Genomic DNA, 16,692 nt, shown 5'->3' with positions numbered 1-16,692 from the left:
CTCGTTGGTCGATAGTACGCATGCTCTATATGAGGTTTCCCCTACCCCGCCCCAGGTTTCCAAGCGTAGAGAACAAAATCTGCCAACGCGCCTGCGCGAGAAGGCGTGCCCCGGAAACAGTTCTTTGGCCTTGTGACACGTAGCAACGGGGCCGGTTCAGGGTCTTGAGCCCAGTTGGCAGGGTTTTGGGGGCTGCTGGAACCGCTACTGCCTCCGCCGCCTCCACGTTTGGTGAGTGTCCCAGGCCCTCACCTGTGCACCGCGGCTCGCCGCCGCCTGTTTGACGCCGCGCCCTGGCATTTTCGCTCAGACCCTCGCTCCTACTCAGACCCTGGCTGTGACTCGGTCCCGGCACCGCAGGCGCGGCCCTCCGGGAGCCTGCGCCCTCCTGGCAGGCCCAGGCCCTATTTTGCAGGGATGCAGCCGTGTTGTCACTTGTAAAACCCTGTCCTGAGGTGAGGAATCCTATTGTTGTTGGTACTTTAGACTCCCACCTCCCGCCCCCCCCCCCCCCCCGCCCCTGACCCAGGACTGATGCATCAGGTCCTTGAAGTGGAGGTGTCTTCCCGGGCCCTGACCTGGAAACTGGACATTTGCGTAGCAACGCCCCCCTCCCCTCCCCGCCCAACAAATGCTGCTTCCCAGAATTCTAGAAGAAATATTTGCTGCCTTTTGGGCGTTACTTGATTAGGCAGGGTATCAGGAAGGAATTCAGTAGGACTTTGGGTATAAGCAGTTTTTGCCATTTCTCTTCTGTTGCAGATCATTTGCAATGTCAGGCTTTGAAAACTTAAACACGGATTTCTACCAGACAAGTTACAGCATCGATGATCAAACACAGCCGTCCTATGATTATGGAGGAAGCGGAGGACCCTATAGCAAGTAACTTTTCAACTTTGACAATTTGTTTAGGCAAGATTGCAGTGAAAGCCTGTACCCAGAATGTTTAGTTCTGCCTGAAACTGACTTATGAATATGTCCTCTATCACGAATGTGACTTTTCGTAATCTTCCTCTGGAGAGATCTGTGACAGTCATTTGGGTTTGAAGGGATTGCCGTATTTAGAGTTTGGTATCTTCTGCAAAACACGCAGGTGTGCCATGTTTCCTAGTAACAGTATTTCTACGTTATTTAAGAATATGGATGGGAGTTTCAGGTACTGTTTACTACAAGACCAGTTAAAAATAAGATCTTTTTGATGAACTGTTTAGTAGTTAAATCAGTCCAACTTTAAGATTTTGTCGGTGTTAATTGGAAGTGCTTAGTGTACTTTGTCACACAAAATATTTTAAACATGTATCAAGGGTCAAGGTATAATAAAATGGTAATTCCTACTGCTTCCTCAAGAGTATCTATAAATAAACTGGTTGACCCCACCCCACAACACGTGTGTCGCAATGGAGACTGCAGTGACTACTGGACCGATTTGATGCCATTGTAGTATATTTAACAGTGTAAGCTCCCTATTGTGAATAATCAGGTGGTTTTCACCCAGCAGTTGATGATCATTTTTATTCCTCCTCATTTCCAAAATCTTGTGGTCAGTATGTGTAAGTTGCCAGTTGTAGGTGGAAGAGGGGGACTCAAAACCTTTCAGCTGTGAAATGTTAAAAATAAATAAATAATTGATCTTTTTACAGTCCCTGGTGTTTGTGGCAAAAATGCATTAACTAAAGGCTTAAAGATAATCTTATCACCTCCTATCCAGTGAAGGAGTTTCCTATACCAGGGTTACTTAACCTTTTTTAGATGGTACAGGACCCCTTTGAGAATCTTACGAAAACTGTGGGTCTGTTTCTGAGAAGTAGATGCATGCACTCAAATACCCCCATAAATGTGCATGTAACTTAAGACAGTTCATGTGTCATCTGATGTTCATTTATCAACTCTGGGTTAAAAACTTCATAAGGACTATCCCAGGATGAGAGCAGGGGAAAGTTGTGTATCCAGTCAGTCGGAGAGAAATGTGTAGTACTAGGAACATGTTTGAATTAATAAATCTGAATGAAAGTGCACAAAAATTTAAAAAACAAAGCACAAATCAAATCCAGCCCTACAGTATGGTCTGTTTAGGATAGGCTATACCTTTTATGACCTATAGATCCCTTGAATCCTTTTTTCTCCCTAAAATTTAACACACTGAACAATGGGAGTGAGCATGTGAAAAAAATACTCTCTATGGATCACTTTTTTCCTTTCTGTTAAATTCTCAATTACATGCCATTGAGGATTACTCTCTTGATCATTTAATTGGACAGGATTGGAAAAATCATGTAGAGAAATTTCTATTCATTTGTTTACCTAAATATGATTTTTTTGTGATTGTTCTGTGTATGTGAGAACATGTGAATGTAAGATTGGCTGGAGCGTGGCCACAGGACTTTGGAAAACCTGTCTCTGCATGTGGGCCTGTTTAGCCATGTGCTGTTTACGCTCGGTGGAATTACCCCGTTTAGACTGCAACCTCCTAGGTTTACCTACGTCTGCCTTTCTGCCCCATCCTGCCCACATTTGCATCACTTAAAGGTGTGACTTACCTTTTCATTCCACTTGCCAATATCTCATTTCAGTTTCCACAGAGCAGTTGTTTAGATATTCTGTTGCTAAGTATTCTCACAGTTCCATTCCAACCAAATCCTGTTCCAGGAAACACTGCTTCAGTACTAGTGAAGAAGTTTTATTCCAGGTGCTTATATAACTGCAGCTGCCAGTTAGCGAGTGTGAGTTTATAGATGCTGCATGGGTGCTTTACAAGTATCATTCATACATTCATATAAGACAATGAAAAACAAAGAGTTAAAAAGGCCCTTTGATCTTAATCTGTTTAGTTCTACAGATGTCATATTAGACAGATCCTACATTGTATTGTAGTTATGTCTGTGAAATTTATAGTAATACCAATTACATATTTTTTAAAAGTATTGAAAGCTAGTATTTTTTTCATCCTTGATGTAACTGATAATACTTTTATGGAAATCTGGGGATTTTCAGGAACTTAAGTAGCCGACCCACTACATTGAAGCGCTTTTTCTTTATTGTTGGTGTTGAGTGCTTAGGAGGGTGTTAGTTTAGTTATCTGCTGCTTTTCTTGCCAAAAAATTGTTGGTTTAGTCTGTAATGGTCCTGTTCACCATACTGTTTTAGTTTAAAACCAGCAGGAACAAGTGAGGAACTTTTATGACCAGGTCCTGTCAGAAAGGAAAACAGCACAATTCCATGGTGGTTTCTTTCACACCTTGCATCTCAAAGAAGGAGTGATAGTGCCCCGTTTGACGCTGTCATTTGCTTGTGCCTTACGTGAAATTTATGGGTCTGTATCAGTGGTTCTGAAGTGTAGACTGCAGAACCCAGAGGGTCCTTGAGACCTTTTAGAGATTCTTTAAGGTCAAAACTATTTTCACACCAAGACATTATATGTGTTAGGTGTGTTGACATTTTCAGTGATGTTGCAAAAACAATGATTGATAAAACTGTGATACCCGAGTATGCATCGAGACAATGACATCGAATTGGTCTTGTAGTCACTGTAGTCTTCATCGCCACACACTTGTTGTGGGGTGGGGGAAACCAGTTTATTTAAGGATACTCTTGATGAAGCAGTAAGAATGATCATTTTATTATACCTTGAGCCTTGAGTAGGTACATGTTTAAAATATTTTGTATGACAAAATGGAAAACAGTCATAAAGCACTGCTCACTGAAGTACAGTGATTGTCTGTAGGACAAGCCCCTGTGCAATTGAGTCACAAGCTGAATCAACCACTTTTTAATGGAAACCATTTTTTTTCCTGAAAAGAACAACTGACAAACTATGGTTATTCAGATGAGTATTTGGCAGATATTTTTCATAAAGGAAGTGAACTTTTATTCACTGTCAGTATGTGTAGTCAGTGATCAAATCTGAGTTTTTCAGGCAAAAATGATGATTTTGGAAAGCTTGTATCCATCACCATGAACTTGTTTCCCAGCAGTTAACTATTTTTCTGGTATCAGAAGTGATATCAACATAGATTTTTAAATTATTTTTATTTTATGTTTTTTTATATTAAATGTGTCAGTATTGGGGACATCTGCATAACTCATGCTAGTATTTTCTAGCTGGCCAGTGCACCATGTTACAAGATCACACGTGAGTGAAGGAAGGATCCATTCAACATGCAAGACATATCAGTGTAAACTAATGTAACAGAGACTAAAGGTTTATATTATTGTTTCAATTTCCACATTGCAACTTAAGTTTAAAAAACTACCACTTTTCTTTGAGTTTTGATATAGTATCAAAAAGAATATTCACAATAATCTGAAAGCATTTATAAAATACTCTGTTTTCCAGCTGCGTGTCTGCAACACTAGATTTTTTTCAGGTACTTCAGCTAAAACAATGTATCACAACAGGTTGGATGCAGACACAGGTTTAAGAATTTTTAGCTGTTAAGCCAGGCTTAAATGAGATTGTTGAAAATCAATGCACAGCAGCTTTTCTCAGTAATTTTTTTATAAACATTTACGTTAACATGTAATAGATTTATTGTTACTTTAAATGAATTAACAAGTAAATATTTCTGTTTTAATTTCTGATGTGGTAAAGTATTGATAGATATAACCCACATAAATAAAAACGTCTTTGGGGTTCTCAGTAATAAATTTTAAGAGTAAAGGGGGCCTAAGACCAAGGAGTTTTGAGAATCACTGCTTTGTACCATTCTTTTTCATTTTTCTACTGCATACACATTCATATTCTCTTTCTGTGTGTGTGTGTGTGTGTGAAAAAGAATAAAATACAATCTGTTACAGATAGTATATATACAGATTGTATATATACATATAACAGATTGTAGAAACCTCCATTTGGAGTTTCTCTAGCTGTTTCATAAACTGAAAGGTAGACTTACACACCTCAACCAAGATCAGTACAATAGCATACTTTACCAAATCAGAAATGTGAATTCTTGTCCGGGTTCAACCAGCTAGCCCTGTGGGTTGTGTGTGTATGTGTCAGTAAATAGAAATCAATGTATTTGCATACTGAAATGACTAGGGAAATACATATATAGAAAAAATATATAGCTGATTCTGTAAGTTAGGATTTGGGATGATTTTTATTGTAATTATTAAGAGATGGCCACTCATGTCGAAAAATTAGTTTTGAATCTTGGTATCACTACGGGCAAGTCATTTTAACCTATTACCAGTTTCTACATCTTTATAATGATTAGGGAGGGTGATAAAATCAACTTCCTGGAGTTATAGTGAGGGTAATACAAGATAATTCACTTAAATATTACAACTGCTTTATGTAGTAACATTCAAAAAGATTATTATTTATGTTTTTGGAAATTTTCAGTAGTTAATACATACCTCTTTGTTACATATAACATGTTTGTTTTAGAACTAATTAATTTCAATAAATAATAAATGTATACCTTTTTAAATATACAAACATATAAAAGTTTATAATGTGAAAATTAAGTCTTCTGTTTGCCCATTCCAGGCCCCTTTACCTATATAATCATATATATATAAAACATTTGTGTGTGTGTATAGTATGTGTGTGTACACACACTATACACACACACAGGGATATTCTAAAAAGCACAGTCATGATGGGTATATCTGGTATATAGTGTTGTGAACATTGGTGTCTCCCCCACTGAGTACTGTCTTCCTTATCAGTACACATTAAACTGCCTCATTCCTTTCAGCAGGTGCAGAGGGTAATCTTGCCCTATCACAGTATTTATATTGATAGCTACTTACATTGTTTTGTTTTCTACCTTTTGCTATTAAAATTATGGTGCAGTGAGTTCTATATTATTATAGAAATAATGTACGATTTTTTGCCAGAAAAATAAATGTTTTTTTTTAAGCATGTATTGAACTAGTGTCATAAGTCTTGAGAGTCCCATTAGACTCTCTAAAGGGCTATGTGTAGTTGAAAATTTGCTGTTGCTTTGATTTGCTTTTAATCAAGATGTTCAATTAATTTAAAAATTATATTTATTCTAAAATCTCAAGTAATATAAATGGATGTCATTAGATTTTTAAATTTATCAAAAGGGAACTATAAAATTTTAAAAGGTAATTTAGACTAAAGGACCTCTAAGGTTTCTCAGCTGCATTTTTAAAAAATCTTACTTTTAAAATAATTATTTTACTTTTGTGTTTCCTACTATGTAATTAGATTAGTTCCATTGATAAGTCATATTTTTTCCAGAACATTGTGAAACAGGTTTTTAAAGAATTATTTCAGTATCCTTCTGTTCCCTATTGTTTTCATCACTAAAATAGTTATAGTATGGTCTCTCCCTCTGAAATGGAGGATTTACTATAGCACATATCAAATGAGATAGCAGGTGCACAATTTCTTTGAAACATTAAAAGCACTATTCAAATGTTATATTCAGAAAGCTTTCACAAAAAAGAAGCTTGATTTTCCACTCTGTTTGAAATTGAGGGTTATTCTTAAAGAGATTTACTACTTGCAAACAATAGCATTCTACAGAGAGTAAAGAAGCTACCCTAGAAATTGCACAACCAAAATTCTCTCTCTAGCTGTCAGAGATATCAGCTTTTGGGGTCGACATAACTCTTGAGGAATACAACTTACTTGATTTACAGACATTATGCTGGGTACAACTACTCGCAGCAAGGCCGATTAGTCCCTCCAGACATGATGCAGCCACAACAGCCATACACTGGGCAGATTTTCCAGCCAACGCAGGCACACACTCCAGCAACACCTCAGCCCTACTACGGAAACAACTTTGAGGATGAGCCACCTTTATTAGAAGGTAGGATTGGTTACAACACTGAAAGTACCCTGTACTACCCAGCTGGTCAATGACAGTACGTCTTAGTTTGGGAAGTTGTCCTTTTCTTTAAAAGAATAATGTTGTAGAGAGTAATTTTCTATTCTTTGATCTATTTTGAACAGAGTATATATAAAACCAGTTTGAGCTAGAGGGGACCAGATTTTTAATAGATCTTTATAAAGTGTGTCAGTATATAAGCATTCAACTTTTCTTCAGATTATTGATTAAATTCTGCCAGTGGAAGAAATGAAATAGCATGGTATTGATTATTCTACATGGAAATAAGCTGGCAAAAATAGTAACATTACTGAAAAGTATGGTGGTTTTCAAATAGTATTCCAAAGCACCCATAAAGTAGTCGTGCAGAACATTTTGGGGGAGATCGGGTACCATATGAAAGTTTAATGAAAGCTATGAATACTCTCTTAAAAAAAAAATGCAATATGCATAGGGGCATAGTTTTGTATACAGTTTCATGGGCGTGCATGTATTCCCGAAGCCCCAGGGAAGAACCCCTTACTGTTAACCCTGTGTTCTCGGCTATGCAGTCAGAACTGAGAGTCTCTGTTTCATTCTATCCATACCCTTTTCCAACACCAAACCAGAAATTGGGTATTTGTGGAGTAAACAATACACAGTGGAGACGGGGATTGAGGACCAGAATAATAACTGGTATTGTTAGAACCTCTTTTGATGCTGTATCTTTCATTCTGTCTCCTGTTCCAGTGTAGATTCTGGTAACCTAAAGGTATATCACAAATCTTAGTTGACTTCCTTATTTTCTTTTCCTTTAGAATTAGGTATCAATTTTGACCACATCTGGCAAAAAACACTAACAGTGTTGCATCCATTAAAAGTAGCAGATGGCAGCATCATGAACGAGACCGATTTGGCCGGACCGATGGTTTTCTGCCTTGCCTTTGGAGCCACATTGTTACTGGTAAGATTTTAGTTTCAACTCTCAGTGTGAGATTAAAAGAAAAATTTTAAGTGTTCTGCCAAGAGCCATTTTTGAGACTGTTTATATATCAAGTCTTTGATGTGTTTTGAATAGTGTTGGGTTGCTTGAATTTATGTTCAAGCACTATTCATCCCTTCTCCACTGATAATATATAATATATATAGTATATTCAGAAATCATTTCTTGTTCCAAGAAACAGTTCAGTTATTAGGGAAAAAGACAAAAAAATAAATAATGTGTGGCTTCAGCCCCTCCTTAAAGTTCTTTTCAGAGAACAACAAAAAAAGTTAGCCCATTTTTTTTTTAATGATAGCATTTTAAACTTAAAAAAAAAATCTACAGCCCCTGGGTGGTGTTTTATGTCAGCGGTGCTGGTGGTTACTTGCGTATATATTATTTTAACTTTAAATGAGTTGTAAAATTAATAGACAATAGGTTTTAGTCCCTATCTCCTACTTCCTTAAGAATGTGGAAACATACAGAAAATGAAATGTTTTAAAGATAAGTAATACTTGTTTTATTTTATCTTATGTCTCTGAATCAGACAAGATAAATTATGTAATGAATAGTAAATGGGATTTTTAGACCGAAAGCTGGGCATCAGCTCAGTTCTCCCACTCTGTACTTGAGCAGGTCATTCAGTCCATCCGCTCCCTCTGATAGAGAATCCTACTTCCCACCTAACAAGATCATTCTGGAGGTTAAGCAAGACAGGTTATATGAGAGCACTGTACCAGCATGTGGTTTTATTATTACTGCATAAGTGTACTCATCAATAAATGCAGCCTTTACAAACTTCTACACTCTCAATCAAGTATTTACAAATACTGAGTCTAACAAAAATCCCAAGGACTTTTCCATTTAACATGATCCGTAAGGCATTCTTGTAGTTGAGTTTTATATGTCAAAAATCTGAGAAACCAGAAACTTCTGAAGGCTGTTCTGTGGCTTTTTGATGATTTTAATGGTAGTGTGACATGAATACAAGGTTTGTTGCCATAGCTTGACTCAGAGTACTTAAATTCCAGGTTAGCTAACCTTTACTGTCTTAAGACTGTCCCATGATGCCTTTTACAATAGCACAATTGTTAAGTTTTTTTATTTGTTTTGTCAGAGGACTGTGTAAGTCGACCAGCAATTTGGATGAAAGAAAATACATCTTCCATTGTATTTCTCTTGCCCAGTTGTTTTACCAGTTTTCTCCCCTCTTTGGCTTCCTGCTTATCTCTTAGCACCTCTAATGCCCATGTAAAGTGAATGATAAAATTATTCTGCTGTTAAAAAGATCATGGCTACATCTGCCAATGAGAATAAATTGCTTCAGGGCAGTTCAGCGGGATTTGGGCTTTCAAGTGATACTAGATATTAATTATTAGCCATTACCCAAACATCTGAGTGGCTTTCCATCTTATCTCTGTAGTTGATTTACTTAAAATTGGCTGTATTTCTCTTTAGAAGTCTACTGCTTTAGGTGATTATACCCTGATTTTGTACCTTTATTGTTGATTTCTATGCCAAGCTGAAATGCTAATTAAAAATGAAAAACCAGATGTGAATACTTTAAACTTCTTAAGATGTAAAAGCCGGTCTGCTCATTTTACCTGTCTGCCTAAAGAATAGATACCTCTGTAGATTTTGATACTCACAAATTGGAATATCTTCTATATGTACATTTAGGTGAAATAGGCCAAAACAACTTATTTTTGCCCTTTAACCTGTAATCTTTTCTTTACCCATAGGCTGGCAAAATCCAGTTTGGCTATGTATATGGGATCAGTGCAATCGGATGCCTGGGAATGTTCTGTTTATTAAACTTAATGAGTATGACAGGTGTTTCATTTGGCTGTGTGGCAAGTGTCCTTGGATACTGTCTTCTTCCCATGATCCTACTTTCTAGCTTTGCAGTGATATTTTCTTTGCAGTAAGTACTGATCTTTATTTTGGGGGTTGATTGCCCAGTTCTGTGTGGTAGGATTTACTTCCCCATCAGTTTGAGATAAATTACTGATAGAGCAAACATTAGATAGTGCCTCTTAAGAGTGAGGGCTGTGCTACATGCTTTTCAGTGATGAACAAATGAATTGAGAATAAGTTTTAAAATCATTTATTCCATCTCAGCTTTTACCAATGGTAAAGAATTTCATTAGTTTCGTGTTTACATGGAACAGTGTTCAGTACTAACTTAAATATTGCATGGAAAATGTCAAGGTGTTAAAATTGTACTTACCCTCTCATATTTTTTAGACTATATCAGATTTCTTGAATATGTTGGGCATATGCTAAGTGAATGAGTAATAAACCCTTATTCTCTATTTGGCAGCTTTTTAATTGAAAATGAAACATTCTTTTTATGGCAAGAGGCTGTTACTAGCCTATGATGTCCTCAGATGTAAGGAGCTTTAAATCTGTGTAATTTTTAAATAATATTTCAGGTAGGTTTAAAAGAAAGGTGTAAATTACTGCTCATAAAGTTCCTGCTCCTGGCCAGTGTGCAGATGTTCTCTCAGCAGTTCAAGCTCCTCCTTGTGGCTAGTGCGAGACACGACCAGTGATCGGGCTGTGTTACACTTTGTCACAGCTGTGGGGGGCGGGGAGTTTGTGGTGTCTTCCGGCTACAAGTGAGGGGCGATGCTGAACATCCTGACAGTGCACAGAACAGCCCCCACAGCTAAAGTGCGTCCAGGCCAAATGTCGGCAGTGCCAAGGCTGAGAAACCCTGTGCTTTTAAAAGGTGGTTGAAAATAGCTGTGTATCACATGAAATTAGTGATTGTTACTGAATACCCTGGGAGGTACATTTTAGCATTTGAAAAAAAATCTTGAAGTATTTCTGCAGATATCCACATGCAGATTTAAAATGCTTTCTTTGGAATTGGTTATTGTAGTATTCTTACATAACTAATCTCATCTGTTCCCTTCCCCCCCACCTCCCCCTCTTTTTCCTTGTCTGTTGCAGAGGAATGGCGGGAATCATTCTCACTGCTGGAATTATTGGATGGTGTAGTTTTTCTGCTTCCAAAATTTTTATTTCTGCATTAGCCATGGAAGGACAGCAACTTCTAGTAGCATATCCTTGTGCTTTGTTATATGGAGTTTTTGCCCTAATTTCTGTTTTCTGAAATGCATTTATCTGGGACGTGGACATCACTGGGTCAACTACACAAAAAGGACTTCAGACTCTTAAAATGGACCAGCCAACTGCTGCGGTGAAACTCTCGTGCAGATCTAATGTTTGACTATTGGAGCAGTCAAAGTAAACATGTGTTTTTGTTCATTTTTATAGAACTCCTGAGTGCTGTATTGGACTTACCTGCGGTATGACTAGCTTCAAGTGTTTGTGCTTATACAAATGAGAAGTGCTTTCCTTTCCTGTCCTGCAGCCTTTGAAATACAACTTTTTTTCTTGCAAATTATGATTTTTTGATAGACTTTTTATCAACTGTGGAAAACTAACCACAGAACTGATAACTCTTTCTTAAAAACAACCCGGTCATAGTAAAGAAAACACAAGACTTATTGAAGAAATGTTTTTCTAAGGAATTAGGAAAGAAAAATTGACTGTATTCTCAACTTGAAGCAAAAAGGGATCCCAATGTAGTGTTTTATGAGTTTGCACTTCAAAAATTTGACAGTCTTTTAAATTATCTCACGGGAGTTTTACTAAGTTTCAGTGATAACAAGAAGTTCAGTCTACCTTATCGTAGATGTGAAATGTGAACACCTGTTCGGGCAATAGCATTAACTGCATGATGGTGACCTAGAATGGCCACATTAATGCCCATAGTTGGAGCTCCATGTTTCCCAGGAAAAAGAAAATCACTAACCTTTTTTGAGAAAAATATTTAAAATATCACAATTTCAGTACTGCAGTTATCAATGTAAAGTGCATTTGATGCTTACAGTAATTAAAATTTTCCCAATTAATTTGAGCTGTGTTGTTGAACTTACTTTTGCTATTCTTGGTGTCCTATTTTCTTTGACTAGGGTGTATTTTTGATTTGTATTCCCAGTTTAGCCTAAGCTTTAAGAGTAGAAGTTATCTAACATAGGATCAGAAAAAAGATCCAATGAAAAGCAGTTTACCTTGAATTACAACATTGTTTCCTTGTATTGAATTTGTTTGGTTAATATTGTCAGGCCTCTTGTCAGAGAATCTGTAAGAAATACTATGTCTTATATATTAATCATTGGCTTTTTCTGGATTCTGGACAAAGCTCAGTCATAGTTACTATAAAGGTACCAAATGGGGAGGAGAATGTTGTGCTTTTTTAAAGAGGACACTTCCAGACTAAATGAAAAGAAATGTCACATTGACATGCTAATGATTCTGCTTTAGAGATACTTTTCAAATATAAAGGGTTAAGATAATAAATCATATTTCTTATAAGAAGATCATGATTTCTAATCTCTGGAATCACATAAATATGTTTTTCTTCTTAATGCATGATCTGCAGGAATGTACTTACTAGTAATTAGTTTGGGGCTGGGTGTTCAAACTTAGCAATTGTTTTAGAACAATTTTTTATGGTAATCCTTGGATAGTATCTTTTCTTGCCTTTTTCAATTCATTTTATAAATACACATGATTCTTGCTAAGGCAAAGGTAATGAGTGCCTTCTATTAATATCCTTTTCTTCCTAATGAACAGGGTGGATGCTTTGGGAATTAAGTTCTCCCACTATTGGTTAGACTTAAGACCATTAATTCTTCAACCAAATTCCCCAAATGGATCAAATTGTTTTGGTTTTTTTTTTTTTTTTTTTTTTTTGTGTGTGTGTGTGTGTGCCTCTCACATTCCCAACAAAATAATCTTTAGTTTAACTCTGTGTTGTAGATTTTTGTTGTTGGTTGCCTTTTATTTAGCTCCAAGATGATAAGGTGCAAAACTGTTTTGTATTTAACTTATTCTGTCGCAACAGTTACGCAGTAGATTGCATTTGATACAAGAGTTCAGTTCTAGTTTGGTTACATTATAATTCATGTAATTTTTCTTAAAAAGTTTCCCTTATAAAACTCATTAAAAATACAGCATATATAGCCATGTTTATGCAAACTTCAAAAATTAATATGTTGTGTCTCAAAAAGTACTTTGTGGTAACTTTTTCTCTAGCATTGAAATAGATTTGTTTCTTCAGTTAAATACCAGGTAGAGCTGCTAGCTTGCTTTTAGAGCCCATTTTATGCCAAAAACATACATTTACCTTTAAATACTTCAGATGTTCTCAGCATAGCTAAAAGCTCACGCAGTGACTGTCACTGAGTAACTGGAAGTCACTGTTGAGTGGGGTTTGTAGGTACAGTGACTCAGGCTAGTATGTTGTGTGCACACACAGTTCTCTAAATCTTAAAATTGTTCTCTAAATTAAAAAAATCTAACTGTCCCAGATACTGGCCATCCAGTCAAAGGTAAATTTTTTAAAATGTATCTAATGATATGATTTTGGTAGAATTTAAGAGTGTGAGTGTTGTACATTTGACATTTTGCAAATATGTTTTTTTTCTTAATAGGCATTGTTCAACTTAATTAAATACACTCCAAAGTAAGCACAGTTGTCTCTAAAGGTAAATTATGCAGTTATATTTGCAGTACTCACTACCTACAAAAAATGAGCTTTTCTTTTCTGAAATTACACACTCTTTTCCCCATATAAGTGGAAGAATTTAGAACTTTGGTCAAAAAAAGAGAACTGTAGAAATTAGAATCTTATCCTATAGGGTGCACTGACCCAATAATGGGAAGTTGGGGGAAATAAAGATCGCATTTGGGGATCTGCCTCCAAACCTAGAGCGTGTCTAATGTGATGATCCAGACAATTTGCTTAACCTTCCCTGTGGGAGGAGAAATGTATCTGTGTGTGTCTACAAAACTAAGTGTTTAGCCTTTCATAAAGCAGTGCTAAGTTTTCCAAAAAATACAGAATGGTACAGATCATAGCATGAAGAATACTTAACACAGAATAGCTCTGGGCCTTTCTGCAGACACTAGCTAGAGCAAGCTTCGTACTTATATTATTATTAATCTGACTCTCAGAATGGTAACCATAATGCCCCAAGTTAAATCGCTCCACACTGAGTATTCACTGATTCATTTTGTCATGTCATATCAAATTGCTAGCTACTACTAGTTACCAAATGATTAATTTTTATAAATTCCAATTTATTTGTATCTAACAATACAGATTTCAAAATGCAAACTTTAAGAATCAAACATTAGAATTAGGAAAAAACCTTTTCAAAAATAAATAGTAGTTTTTCTTTTTAGAATGTATTCAGGATTTGGGGGGAGAAGTGCAAATAACAGGATATCAAGTTTTATTAGAAATGTCCTAAGGAAGAATTGGTTGATGTGCTTTAATTAGTAGATAAGAATGATCTGTCATTATCTTATCAAGCATATAATGTTTATTTTCAAACAGCCTCAATAAAAGCCTATTCCCACCATTCTCTACAGTGTAGGCTATTACTACTTTCTATCCCCAAAAAAGAAGTAACTGATTTTTAAGTCTACTTCTACCATTCAAGTTACTGAAGTCTGAATTTTAGTACATTACTTTTACTTGAATTTTGGTAAGTTACTTTGCTCATTAAATACTTACATTTTATAACTTGGCAGTAAGTAAAATGAAACATCAAATATTACTGATTTCTACAAATTGGCAGGGTAATTAGTCAAAAGTACTTTATATTATTATTAATCTGACTCTCAGAATGGTAACCATAAAACCCGAAGGATGCAATTTGATAGTGTACAGGTCTGGTTTTTGCATCACAGACAGGAATATCTCTACCCTTGTGCACAAAGTTCCTGTTCTAGTTAGTGAAGAACATTATCTGCTGATGGAGCACAATGTCCTATGTTGGTGCAAATAAATTAAAATGATTACATACTCAAATGAAAACTAATTAAATACAGAAATGTTCTAATTTAAAAGCACAAATACTTTCTTGAGCACATTAGGTTCTAAAAACCGGATATTACATTTTTTTGTGAGCTCAACTAATTAGGTTCATCTTGCATATGTAAATTTGGTTTTTTCTGAAACTATCACTAAATCTGATAGCTTGCAGGGTGATTAATTATGCATTAAGGTGTTTTAAATAACTTCAACACTAGCAGCACAAAAAGAATTTTTAAATGAGAAAACAAAGTACTCAATAGAAACATTTAAGATGCTTGTACATTTGTATATTTGGCTTACTCTGATTCTCCTAAAAGTAGAGACAGCAATATAGTGATTCCATTTTTTTCCCCAGGTAAACAATAGTTCAAATGATGTCTTTGTAAAATTTAATGAAACATCTACTCACCGTTTTCAGTTTTGTGACCTTTGATGATTTGGTAGGGCTTGGCGAAGTCTTGTCTTCAGGCAATCATTGGTCCTAAAAGCCAAATTTATTTTATATGTTTTAATTTTCAAAATGGAAATGTATTTTGAAATAAATTGTTCCTTTTTATTTATTTTTATTTCCTTTTCTGATTATACCCATCATTATGATAAAAAGTAATACCACTATACAGTAGCAAACATAGAAACATTATGCTCAGTAAAAAAAAAAAAAGCCAGATAACAAAAGACCACATATCATATGATTCCATTTATTTGAGTTTCTAGAAAAGACGAATCAATAGAGACAACAGACAAAGTAATTAATGCCCGGGGGTAGAAGTAGAGATCGCACATGAACGGGAGGGAACTTTTAGAGCGCTAATGCTTGAACATCTGTAAGTTTACTAAAATCATTAAAGTGTACATTTAAAATGAGTAGATTTTATGATATGTAAATTGTGTCAAAAAAATTTTTCAAGCATTGTGGAAGGATGGGAAGTAGAGCAAACTGATAGAACATCTGTGTTTTTAGAGTTCAAAAGAAGAGAAGGGTTTTAGGATAGGTTTTAATAGAGGAAAAAACAATATAGTACTTTTGCCTAGAGACAAAATGCAATACCAAGAAACGGAAATGGCCCCCCACCCCCATTTCATTCCCCACGTAACTCCCTGCAGATGGATTGCTGTGCATTTTATTTACCGTGCCACAGGCATCCTCTGCCACCCCCTCCAGCGGTGGCTTGATTACAAAGATGGGCACACACATGCATATGCCTCTTTTGAAAAAAATTGTATTAAAATTCATATAAAATTCGCCACTTCAACAATTCAGTGATTTTAGTGTATTCACCATTCTCTACAGTGTAGGCTATTACTACTTTATACCCCCAAAGAAGAAGTAACTGATTTTTAAGTCTACTACCATTCAAGTTATTGAAGTCTGGATTGTACAACCGTCATCACTATCTAATTTCGGAATGTTCGCATCACCCCAGAAAGAAACCCTATACCTCTCAATTCTCCCAGGCAACCACTGATTGTCTTCTGTCTCTGGATTCGGTCATTCTGGACACTATATATAAATAGGAACATGGAATGTGGCTTTTTATTTTCTGGCTTCCTTCACTTAACATAATGTTTTCAAAGTCATCTTTTTTTTTCAACAGCAGTCCGTTGGCTTCATTGTAAATGTCGGACATTGAAATTTACTTCATTCTTTTTTATAGCTAGATGTTTTACTAAATGCGCAGAGTTGGGTTCTTCAGCGGTCCCCTATTCAGACAACTGGGATCTTTGTACTTGTTAAAAAACTTGCAGTGTTGCATTGGTATCGGCATCTTTCATTGTTGGAGTGTCATTTGCTTTTGATAAGTGTTCAGACTGATCATGATTTAAACTCAATTTGAATTCTGAAAATTTCAATAGTTTATTCCCTCACCATTCTCTTTACTGTGAATATAGTATTCTGTGATTTATTGCAACACACAAGTCACAGCCCTGTTTGTACAAGGCATTGCTCTGTGGTTCTCAGTTATCTCAGCATGCACACTGCCGAAAGTATGTTGCACCCACACTTCAAATTACTCCTCCAT

The 16,692-nt window shown here is 36.0% G+C and overlaps 1 protein-coding gene across 4 annotated transcripts; it reads left to right on the top strand.

Moving 5' to 3' along the window:
• The first annotated feature begins 78 nt into the window (after nt 1-78).
• YIPF5 (Yip1 domain family member 5) lies at nt 79-11,696 on the top strand. Of its 4 annotated transcripts, none has more exons than XM_073221894.1 (6): nt 79-231; nt 763-882; nt 6,619-6,791; nt 7,607-7,752; nt 9,513-9,694; nt 11,056-11,696. In XM_073221894.1, the coding sequence occupies exons 2-6, from the start codon at nt 773-775 to the stop codon at nt 11,123-11,125; spliced, it is 681 nt and encodes a 226-aa protein (XP_073077995.1). In that variant the 5' UTR covers nt 79-231; nt 763-772; the 3' UTR covers nt 11,126-11,696. The 4 variants fall into 4 exon arrangements, with proteins under 4 accessions (XP_073077995.1, XP_073077993.1, XP_073077994.1 ...); XM_073221892.1 differs by having other exon boundaries at nt 10,729-11,696; XM_073221893.1 differs by lacking the exon at nt 79-231 and adding an exon at nt 256-455 and having other exon boundaries at nt 10,729-11,696.
• Nucleotides 11,697-16,692: the final 4,996 nt, after the last annotated feature.

Source organism: Manis javanica, chromosome 14 (assembly GCF_040802235.1).
Source record: "Manis javanica isolate MJ-LG chromosome 14, MJ_LKY, whole genome shotgun sequence".
Lineage (NCBI taxonomy): Eukaryota > Metazoa > Chordata > Mammalia > Pholidota > Manidae > Manis > Manis javanica.
This window is presented reverse-complemented; position numbering and strand designations above follow the sequence as displayed.

Excerpts from the sequence above, each read along its gene's own strand:
- YIPF5 (XM_073221892.1), top strand. The coding sequence starts at position 773 with ATGTCAGGCTTTGAAAACTTAAACACGGATTTCTACCAGACAAGTTAC. Across the intron at positions 6,792-7,606 it reads TGAGCCACCTTTATTAGAAG|AATTAGGTATCAATTTTGAC; the intron begins GTAGGATTGGTT and ends CTTTTCCTTTAG. Across the intron at positions 9,695-10,728 it reads GCAGTGATATTTTCTTTGCA|AGGAATGGCGGGAATCATTC; the intron begins GTAAGTACTGAT and ends TGTCTGTTGCAG.